The sequence below is a fragment of the Microtus oregoni genome, unplaced genomic scaffold, assembly GCF_018167655.1.
Source record: "Microtus oregoni isolate MIOR12 unplaced genomic scaffold, Mior012 000022F_ref0000154, whole genome shotgun sequence".
Taxonomy (NCBI): Eukaryota; Metazoa; Chordata; class Mammalia; order Rodentia; family Cricetidae; genus Microtus; species Microtus oregoni.
In genome coordinates this window covers 17,236,049-17,247,149 of record NW_024543081.1, presented here as the reverse complement: position 1 = coordinate 17,247,149, position 11,101 = coordinate 17,236,049, and the positions used below count along the sequence as shown (strand labels likewise).

The window sequence follows — 11,101 nt, the reverse complement described above, 5'->3', positions numbered from 1 at the left end:
TCATGTGAGCGAGAACTGTAAGCCAACACCGCCCACAAGTGGAACTAAAAGCAAGCCCCCTCCCCCCCATTGCTGCCCTTCCGTTCATGCCTGCGCAGTATGCTTAACATCTTCCTGGTCATTGGTGCCCTGTCAAGATAGACAAGAGACCCCACACGCAGCCGACTTGGGTCAAGGGACCAACTTCAGACAGGGATTCAGGGCCAGCAGTATCTGCACCTTTATGTACACTACAGGGTGGGCTGGTTAGAGTGCCTGGTCCCAAGGACACCACTGTTAACACTCTACAGAACCCAAAGGAAATAAGGGGGAAGTGCAAGTCCAGGAAAGGGGGCCAAAGTCACGCAGAGAGGTCGCTGTTATCAAAACGCTCCTGGTCATACACTTCAGCCACCACCTTGCGGCCAGCAAACCAGCGCCCATTGAGGGCCTGGATGGCCTTGTGAGTCTCTGAGGCCATGGAAAATTCCACAAAAATCTTGACGATGATCTCTGCATCCTCCTCCTCGCCCTGCTTTTCTTGGTAGATAATGACCCGGTTCACAGCACCAAATTTGCCACATTCTTCCGTCACCTCTCCCTCCAGGTCATCGTCGATGTCCTTGGGGTCCACCATGTTGCGCAGAACCATCACTGTGGACTGTGAGAAAGGGAAGTGAATGCTGTGGCCTATGGACCACACTCAACCCACTCTCCCTAGAGAGGCACTGGCACTGCACCGCCTACCTCCTGTTTTCTGAGAAGCTTCTGCATGACCATGTGGCGAGCGCTGCTGCCAGAGATACTCATGTGCTCCTGCTCACTCAGCATCTCTGGCCGCTCTGACTCAGGAAACAGTTCCTCCTCTTCTTTCTCTTTCTTGGGCTCTAACAGCCCCAGCGTTGGCGGGCTGGCTAGGATGGGGTTCACCACGCCCACAGAGGGGATGGTGACTGGAATGGGTGGGCGGGCTGGGGTCACACCTGCAGCAAAACCAACCAAGTTCAATAGTCACACATACACCCTCCTTGAGGAGTAGAGCGCTGGCTGGCTATAGCTATAGCCAGCCTGCCCTGGGTTCAAAGGGTTATACTGAAATAAGTATGAGTTGGGAAGCTGAAGACAGCCTCAAGGTGAGGCGTAAGGAATGGTGGAGAAACTCATACTCACCTGTAATGACTCCAGGAGCCTGGGCAGCCATGACAGCCTGGGGAAGAGCCCCTAAGGGCTGGGCCAGTGTCAGTGCTGGGGACACTAGTCCTGGTGTAGCTAAAGTACCCAGCACTGCTGCTCCAGCCACTGCTTCCTGCAACCAAAAGGCAACCAGTCACTTTCTAGTCTGGCTATCTCTACCCAAAACCATTTAAAGAGCCAGTTCCCAAAGGATCAGTGTGCCTATCCACCCACTGTCAAACCCACTCCACTGCACCAGCTCTCACCTGAGCTGTAATCTTGGCTGTGGCTGCAGCTGCGGCCACAGCAGCAGCAGGCGGGAGACCTCCAGGCGTGGCAGGTGTTAGCAGGGGCATGGGGGGTGTGACGGCCTTGCCCACCCTCAAGTACTGGCCACCCAGATCAAAGAGGTTCATGGAGGACACAGCATCCTGGGACGACTGGGCCTTCTCATATTCTGCAGGGCAGGATGAGCAGTGAGGAAGGCCAGCCCCAGTACCAGGTGGGCTCCCTCTTTTTCCTTGTCTCTCCCCAAACTTACCAATAAAACCATAGCCCTTGTGCTTGCCAGTTGTAGGGTCCCGGGCCAGTGTACAAGACTTGATCTTGCCAAAGGCTTCAAATACACTTTTGATGTCATCATCAGAGAGGTCCTGATGTACAGAGGCCACATAGATGCGATTGAAAGCCCTAGCCTCCTCAGCCAGCTGGTCTATGATGGGTTGAGCCTGTCCTATGTTGCTGGGTCTGCCCACCTATAGAAGAGGTTAAGAACAAAGTCTAGCATCGGCCTAGGCCTGTGGTGACTGTCTGTCTTATGTGAGCACACAAGAACTCATTTATTCTCAGCTCTAGGCCCAAGACCAAACCATGTCGCTACCTTGATGTTCCTGCCCCCAAGCATCACTGAGTTCATCTGCTCCAAGGCCAGCTGTGCAGCTTCTGGGACTTCATACTCCACAAAGGCAAAGCCCTAAACACAGGAAGTTGCCATCAGCCCAGGAAAGCAGATAGGAGGGCAAGCTAGGGCACTGGGGTAACTCCGATCTGCTTACCTTGTGCTTCATTGTAACAGAGTCCCAGGACATATCAATGCTCTTGATGGGGCCAAAGGGAGCAAAGGCCTGGCGAATGGTGTCTTCCCCCAGCTCGTAGTAGATGGAACCCACATAGACCCGGCACATGATAGCCAGTGCCCGCTGCCGCTGAGCTGCCATCTGCAGCAGGACAGAAGGAGAGAGCCACTGGCTTGTCAGGAAGGCAGGAGACTCAGCAGCCCTCTCCCATCCTGGCCCACCCGCCCAGCTCTGCTGTGGGAAGGACTCCCCACGCAGCAGTGAAGTGCAGGCTGGGCTCTTGCAGCCAGGGTTTAGGGGTCAACAGGACCCCACCCCAAGGAAGGCCAGGCCCAACAGCAGGACATGGAAGTACCCAACCCACCCAGGTCCCAGACAGACTATGGCAGCAGAGCTGACAGGTGGTCAGAAGCCAAGGCTGAATGAAAGCTCTGTAATTCAGCCCATTTCTCCAGTCTGGGGGCCTGGTACCTGGGCTAGGTTGGGAGATCCTCCCACTAGTCCAGCCAAGTATTGGGACAGAAGAGGGAAGGAGGAGCTGTCCAAGCCAGAGACACCTACTGGCATGGAGGCCAGAAGAGAGGGTGGCAGAAGACAGGGCAGCCATTGCCCAGAAGAGATCCCAGGGAAGGAATTTGGGAGCCCAGACAGGGGCGCTCTGGAGAGAACAAGGAGCAAGCTGCTCATGCAGGGAAACATAGGTGAGGACTCAGTATGCTCTACACTCTCCCATCCCAACACCTCCCACAAAAAAGAGCTGCTTGGAGCACATGACTGTAGCCACAAGAGCTGGCCTAGGTAAGAGCATCACAAGGCAGCAGAAAACCCAATGAAGAAGCCTCAGGGATCCTTGGGGCTGGGAAGCTGGCAGGACTAGCAGTGAGCTGGGCCACTGCAATGAGGGACCTCCCCGTGCCCTGGGAAAGGCTCCCTCCAACACTTTATAGATGTGCCAGGCAAGGGGTTCTAGAGCCACAAGGCCTGGCAGGGCCTTATTCCTTAACACAAACAGGGCTCCTCTCACCCTAACAAAGGTCCCAGTGGCAAGAGACCAGTTTACTTCTTTAGACATTAGCGGGCCTAGGATAGTCCAGTCTCCCTCAGAGAGAGGACTAAAAGGTCCACAAACACAGGACTCACCCAGGTGGGGCCTATCTTTCCTCACATTAGGAGTTCCCTGAATTGGGGGCCAGTCCCTCAAACTGGCTCCTGAGAAACCTCAGGCTCTTGCCCAGATGAAGGGCCGCAAGGGTAGAGCCACCCCTTCTCTAAGCCCCACAAAGACATGAAGCTACAACTGTCCTTCAGGCCACAGTTGACAAGAGAGTCTAAGTCTTCCCTTCAAGGTGAGACTGACCAACTACAGGTATCTCTGACCACATCTCCCAGGACTCCTCAGAGGGTCAACAGCTCCCTATCAGACAGGTGCTTCCCAGAGTATGTCTCAAATATGAGGGCAACTCATCCAGGGATGGCCCTCCAAGTGAATACCCCAGAGAATGAGCCATGTCTTTCCCACAGGATCTCCCCAGGATAGGGCCTGGCCACTTCAACTTGCCTCTGGGCAAGGAAGAGCCATCTCCTTCCCAGACTCCTCTGTTTACTGCAGCCATGGCCACATGACATCTACCCCTTGCTGAGAGCTAGGTCTGTGACCCAAATTGTTATATGCCCTTCCCTCTCTTGCTCACTCAGGTCCCCAGCCCACACCCCATCCATCCATCCTCCCTCCAGAGTATGATGGGGCCACAGTTAGGACCCCTCTCTTATCAGCGGCCTGACCCCAACCCAAGAGCCCGGGCAGCCTGGAGACTGTCGGAGCTGGAGGTCCACAGGTACATCCCCCACATGGGGTGACAAGGCACATATGAGCCTGGCATTGGCAGCTACCCTCCCTGGCTGGCTGCCGCGGCTGCCCTCCGCAGTTACCTGGCCGGTTAGTTTTAAGGTGGGCCCTCAGAGCAGATGAAGGCCTCCCCAGGGGCGGTCCCGGGGTGAGTGCCCACACCACTGGCCCCACCATGCCTGGCGCTCTGCTGTGCTCGTCCAGAGCTGGCGGGCAGGGCCGGCCAGGGGAGCAAGGTCCCCAGCAGTGGGCTTCACTGCCCCCCTCTAGCCCTGACTAAGGACATGAGCCCCAGAAGAAGTGAGCATTTCTATTGACCGATTGCAAAGGTGAGAGAGGATCTCCAAAGCCCATTGTCACTGCTGCCATCTGAAAGACAGTAAAGACAGAGTTCAGTCTGTTGGAGCCGAGCAGTCTCCCGCTCTCGTCAACACCTCACGCAGACAGCAGCAAGGCGCGGAGTCCCCGCCCTGCCAGGGAGGCCCGCCTGCCTTCCCACACTGCTGGTCACTCTGGCTGGTCACTGGCACCTGCCCAGGGGGGGCTTCAGAGCCCCAGGTGCCCTGCCCCACAGCCTTTGCAGCAAGACCGGCGAGGGCAGAAGGAAGGGAGGAGAGGGATGGACAGAGCACAGTGAACAGCCAGTATGAATATTTGAGGGCTGGACCTGGGGGTGGGGAAGGCTCAAGGCCCAGGAACCTGTCAGCTTCACATAGGCTTCTTCCCACAGATATCACAGCCTCCAGCCTAGAGTAGGGCCCAGTGGAGCATACCCCTAGACTGCCCCTTCAGTCGAGGGCCCAGGGATAAAGGCCTGACCATAGGGGCAGGGAGGATCACAACCTACATGCTGCCACCATGGCTGTGCACAGCCTGGGTGACAAGGGTGTGATGGAGACCCAGAGGCACCAGTGGGAAGACCAAGAAGGAGAATTGGGCAGAGCTACAGAGAAGGAGTGGGAAGGGGGTGAAGGGGCCTTATCAAGCAACAGGAGGAAAGGCCAGGCCACTCATGCCTCAGAGAGGACCCTGGTGGTCCAGAGAATGAATCTTGAGAGTCTGAGAGTGATAACACCTTCTGGGGGCAGTCGGCCACAGGCACAGGAGGAGGCAGAGAAGAGGAGGAGATGGTGGAGGTAGTGGGAAGGGGCAGTGAAGGCTTCCTGGCCCAGGCTGGGCAGGAGGGCCTCCAGCAGAGCCAGCCCCAAGATAGTGGCAGTGGCGTGCAGGAGGGTGGAGGGGCTCACCTGCAGGTTGGTGAGCTGCTGCTGCTGGTGCGCGATGGTCTGTTTCACCAGTACACTCTTGATGCTCTGCTCCATTGCATATTTCTTGGCCTGCAAGAGATGGTAGTGAGGAGCACTGGGGAGTCCAGCCTGAAGGGGGATGGCCTGCCTCACCAATCTTGGCTGAGCAGTTGTGCCCAAGAGGTGCACTCTCACCTTCTGGAGGGCCTCCTGTTGCTCGGGCGTCAGGGGAGGCAGCCCCAGCTTGGTGCCTGTGCTTTGCCCATTCTCCATCTTGATAGAATCTGCGCCCTGGAATAGGAAACAAAGGATTTGTTCAGCAGTAAACCAAAATTTCTCATGTCCTAGAAGCCCCACAGGCCCTCTATCCCTAGATTCTTAAACGAATAGGATCTAAGCCCCAGTACAAGCTACCTCCTGCCTGGTTAGGATGTAGGTCTTCCCTTCAGACACCGCTATCCCCATTTAGGCTTCTGTCACAGTCATGACTCATGGGTGGGACACATTAAATCAGGCAGGTACCCTGTAGGACTAGCAGCACAATGGACTTCTTATGCAACTAACACAGGAAATCAGTGTGCCTACCCCTTGTTGACAGAGACCCTAGAGTCTCTGTCCCAAGTCCTGAGGAACAGCCGACTTCTGCTGTGCTCCAGAGCCCAGAGAGCAGAACCAGGATCAAAGATTCATTACTTACAGGCTACCTAGCACTCTAACCTCCTTGGTTTCCTCAACGGCCCTTGTCAGGTCGTCAGGCCACCCCAGAACAAGGCAAGGGGCCTCTCTCCAATAATGCCCATTTCAGGCCTCTCAGAAAGGGTGAGTGTTACTCCTCAGTTCATGAGCCCTACAAGGGGCTACAGTCCACTTCAGTACATTAACAGTACTATATGTCATGTGTTCAGCATACCAGAAGTCAGGTACAGAGCAGCACTCTAGCCAAATAAATGTAGAACACATGACAGTAGCTGGGGAGGACTTGAGACTTGGCTCTGGACATGATCGAATGCTACGAGAATTGTTTATATTACTCCTATCAAAGCCATATTCAAGCTGTTCGCAGGAGAGGGAAAGAACCATGTAAACAGGGAAAGCCCAATGTCAGAGCCAGCAGACCCTGGGAGTAACAAACAGAGCCAGCACACATTTCCAACCAGTTTAAAATACCTCTGGGGACTCTTCTAGGCTTTCAGACACAACCTTTGAGAGCAACAGCAGAGAGGAAGGCCCACAGTATAGCATAGGAGTAACAGGCAAGGATTGAAGTACAAAAGAGGCAGGCAGGGTCTGAGTCAAACCCCATGAACCCCATCATGGATGCCAGAGTGCTGAGTTTCTGGACAAGGGTCAAAAGGCAGGGAACTTATAAGACCCCTCCCCCCCGGGGGCAGAGTCCCAAGAAGATCCCAAAGTCTCTCAAGAGATGGAACCAAGGACTGCAGTCTGGCTCATATTAGATGTGTCCTCTGCCCCAGGCCTATGAGGCTGTGACACTAGAGTAGGCTGTCGCCATGGAAATAAATGCCAGTTCTTCTTGGGCCCCCTAGAAACTTTTCAATCTCTTCTTTGTCTTGGTGAACAAAAGGCCCTTCTCCCACCAACCAATGACATACTGGGCAGCCAGTCAGGACAGAGAGCTTCAGCCCCCACAAAGTCCCAAGATCTAGGCTGCATACCAACATCTCTGTCTGGCCCCCCGACACAAACACCAGTGCCTGGAAGGCCTAGTCAAAGGCCACCACACTATCTTGTTGAAACCTTGGGGGACTCTGTGAAGGTGGGAATAAAGAATCTATCACCTAGCAACAACAGAGCCCAGCTTCACATCCCAGAAGACTTACTCCCATGGGCCAGTGACTAGAGAACAAAATCCATCCACACCCACCCATAAGCCCAAAGAAGCGGGGGGTGGGGGTTCCCCAAGATTCGTGTGCTTTGACTTACATGTTATTTTGTTGTTTTATTTACATGAAAACAAAGAGCTAAAATGAAAATCCCTATTTCTGGCTCTAGACACAACACTGCCATTCGGAAACAGAGGACCCATCCTTCTGCACAATGCTAATGGCTCAAAGCCAGAATCATTGAGGGCCGGACTGTAGTTATTCCCATCATCTCCATCCCCTCCCCCTGCTGCCTGGCTAGCCAACTGCCAGGTCCTGCCAGGCATAGGCTAGATGGACTCTCACAGGCAAGAGACAAAACAGAAGCAGGCCAAGGCCCTAGTCCTGTGGACACTGTCTACCCAGAAGGCAGAGGCTGGTCACTGGAGTCCCCCACCACAAGTCCAATTTGTCCCAGTTGGGTCTCTCTAGGCCCAAGGATACACGGGCAGTCAGGCAGGCCTGAGGGAAATGATGTTTAAGGTTACCTGTGGAGGTTTCCATTTGTCTCCTGCTGCCACCACTGCCGCCGCCGCCGCTGCGGCTGCTGCCGCTGGCTCGGACCCCCCTCCTTGTTGGCCATTGACCTGCTGCAGACAGGAAGGAAATGTAACCAAGAGTCAAGCACACCCATCACCCAGACCCTCTCATTTTCCAAAGCTGAAGGCTGCTTTCCCCATCTAGAACAAGGGAGGCTGGGCAAGGGCTTAAGGTCAGCTGAGTTTATTTCCAGCATCAACCCCACCTTGTACTGCCCTTATACCTTCTACCCTGCCAGCACATATGCAGCCACCCAAGGTACCGACAGAAAGCAGAGCAGCAGCTGGAGCAGGCCCAAGTTGACAGTCTCTCGGGAAGGGACAAAAAGAAAAGGACAGAGAGCAAGCAGTGTTACAGCCCAAGGCCAAGGAAAGCCACCCTTTTCTGCTAACAGATTGAGCCAGATTAGATGACAGGGTGACCAGCTGGCTGTATCCTCTCATCCTTCCCCAGGCAGCAGGAACACTGCTTCCATCAAGCTTTATACACACTTGGGCCAAGCCTCTAAGCTCAACCTTTATTCCAGTAATTCCACAAGCTCTGCTCCAATCTAGGTTTCCCTCATTCAGCAGCCAAAGTGCAAAACTGCCCTAAGAAGACAGCTGAGAACTTAGTTCTCTACACTGGTTAATACCCACCCAGGAGACATAGAGAACACTGGTATCCAAAGGCAGTGCTCAGAAGATAGAAGAGTGGTCCCTGCCACCCGACAGACCTTGGCAGAGGTGGGCAATATGGTAAGGAGTAGAATGATGTGATGGAAGAGCCTTAAAACCTACCCCAGGTTCTCAGGGATTGCAGTGTGAACAGAAGTCAGAAAGTGCTTTCACTACCATCAGCTCAAGAACATGTTCCTTATATATCAAAAGACAGAGAGATGGTTGTGCCCAATCTTGGAGACAAAGCCAGAGGCTGGCCAACTTGGACAAGATGGGCCTTTCAGGTCATCAGACTACTAAAGAAGGGACAGCCTAGTATACTGCAAAGATTATGGCTGACCCAGCCTGTACCTAGAGCTGCTCCCGGTGCTACCAATATGAATGTGCACTACTGCCTAGCTCAGCTCCACTGTGACTTAGAAATGATATTCCAGAGAAAACTAATGGAAGGGCGACTCCTTGGCACAGACACCCATAGAACAGAAGCTGCTTCTCAACACCCACAGAGAAAGCATGCTTCAGGCACTAGCCAGACACCAGTGAGAAGGTTGAATATGGGGCTATGTATAACTTCCTGTCTCTCCAGGAAAAGGACAGATAGTGCGGAAAGCCACAGACAATGCATAAGAGCATTCCAGGGAAAGCTTACCTATGGACACTACAAAAGAAAACCACCCAGTTTAGCCCATTTACCCCAGGAGAGAGTTCTCCAAGAGTCTAGAATTCTGTTTTAACCAGTCACTGGAAGCACCTAGAGAAAACTATCATTTGTTAACTCAGCTAGTCACTAATATGCATCTCAGCCAATTGTCCCAGGAAAACCAGCAGGCCTTGTAGTCACAATGCTCCCCAACCCAGGCAAGTGGTGCATCAAGAGAGGGGGAGTCCCCCTGAGGGACAGTGCTGCTGAGCGTCTCTGGTGCACAAGCCAAGCTCTGCCCTTCACCAGCTCAGAACAAAGAATTACTTCCATTATAAGACACATTAAATAACCTGAGGCAAATCACCTAAAATCTAGGCCTCAAGCTCCTCTTGTGCAGGGGGATGGCCTATCTCTCAGGCATCAGCGAAGATTTTACAGAATCATCTTCCATGAAGTCCCTTAGTGTGTGGGAAGTAAGCCATAGGTTCTAGCAGTTATTAGTACCATTGATAGCAGTGCCAGGCCCCTAGAATGGGACTGGCTGCAGGACGCTGTCTTCCATCTGTCCAGGTCCCTTCACAAGGTGCAGTGCTGCTTCCTGGGTAGCCAGGCTTGTACTGAGCACTGTGGATGCAGCAAAACAAGGAAGAGAGAGAGACAACTCCAGGGGCCTCATAGTCAACTAATGGCAAAGACTATTCAAACTGCTTCAATGGTGAGACTTACTGCCCGTGCCCATCTCGAGCCCATCTCAACAATGACACTACCTGTCTGGCACCGCGCTATGGCAGAGCTGACTCCCCCTCCCCCAGCTAACCTTTCAGTCTGCATGAATGCCAGCGGTTACTCAGAAACAAGGCCTTCACTCTCCTCCAGTGCTGTTCAGAGTATCTCATACCTTGTCTCTCTCCTTTCTATCATCTGACAGGACTGTCACCTAGTACTCAACAATCTGTCTCTCCACAAAGCCCATTTGCTCCTGTAGCTTCAAGCAGCAGAGCATGGTTTTGTTTTGTTTTTTTAAAGTTAGCCACGATGTGAGTGGCACACACTAGATCTATCCCTCACAAACTGGGGCAAGAGCCCCTTTCCAAGTATGAGGGTGCGGCTCCCAGCAAGGGCCGAGCAATGGCAGCCTGGGTATAACTTGGCCCTATGAATCCTGCTTAAGTCTTCCCAGACCTTGCTCCATCCTTCTTGGTGAGGGTGGCAGTGAATAAAAAGCTGGGCTGCAGTGGGGTTAGGTCCAAGAGATACATGGTTCCTAAGATTTAAGTGGGAAGACCTGTGGCAGACACTCCCGGAATATTCCTGACTGACCAGGGAGCAAGCTGAGCGGAGCAGGCGGAGGCTCGCCAGCACAAGACACTGGGTGAACAGAGTCTTAGGACGCCAAAAGACCTGCGACCAAGGCAGGCACTGACTCTTGGGTTCTCCAACAGAGCCTGGGGAAGAATGATTGCTCGAAAGATGTGGGAGGATTGTGGGGTAACAAAATGGGAAACCCGCTTCTCTGTGCACCACGGCGCAGAGCAAATGTCATGGGTCCGCCCCTTCCGCGTCCCCAACACAGGCGCAGTCGCGGAGGCCCAGAGCAGGCGCCAAGGCTCCCTGACGCCGCCGGCCGCCTAGACAGCTGTCGCCCAACCTCAGCAGAGCGAGGACCGCCCTGCGAGGGACCCAGCTGGGCCGCCTGCGGTCGGCCCACCCCGCCCAGCCGCCGGAAACTGGAATCCTCGAGCCGGAAGCTACAGCTACAGTCGCGGCAGCGGCCGCGCGCGCCCGCTCCGCCCCCGCCCCGCGTGCCGGGGGCCACAAGAGGGTCCGTGTGAGGCCCGGTCAAGCCGCTACGCACCCAGAGGCCCTCCGCATCCTGGCCCGGCCTACGACTCATTCCCACCAGCTGACTGCCGCCCCCGGCCGCGAGGGACTCACTTACAAGAGCTATAGTCGCCGTCGCCATCTTGCGTCCGTCGCGGCCGCCGCGCGCGCCACAAGCCCCAGATCCCTCCGCAATCTCGCGCGATCTGGGCACCGGACGCGGAATTCTCGCGA

At 54.5% G+C, this 11,101-nt stretch overlaps 1 protein-coding gene across 7 annotated transcripts; it reads right to left on the bottom strand.

Annotated features, from left to right (window-relative positions):
• Nucleotides 1-196: 196 nt before the first annotated feature.
• Puf60 (poly(U) binding splicing factor 60) lies at nt 197-11,101 on the bottom strand. 7 transcript variants are annotated; one of them, XM_041672434.1, is made up of 13 exons: nt 10,986-11,050; nt 9,551-9,670; nt 7,693-7,794; nt 5,517-5,612; nt 5,322-5,411; nt 4,393-4,443; nt 2,208-2,369; nt 2,033-2,125; nt 1,694-1,907; nt 1,419-1,609; nt 1,150-1,285; nt 727-962; nt 197-640 (listed from the first exon to the last, which is right to left on the bottom strand). In XM_041672434.1, exons 2-13 carry the CDS (start codon nt 9,551-9,553, stop codon nt 341-343), a joined length of 1,674 nt encoding a protein of 557 aa, XP_041528368.1. In that variant the 5' UTR covers nt 9,554-9,670; nt 10,986-11,050; the 3' UTR covers nt 197-340. The 7 variants fall into 7 exon arrangements, with proteins under 7 accessions (XP_041528368.1, XP_041528365.1, XP_041528367.1 ...); XM_041672431.1 differs by lacking the exon at nt 9,551-9,670 and having other exon boundaries at nt 10,986-11,101; XM_041672433.1 differs by lacking the exon at nt 9,551-9,670 and having other exon boundaries at nt 7,693-7,791; nt 10,986-11,030.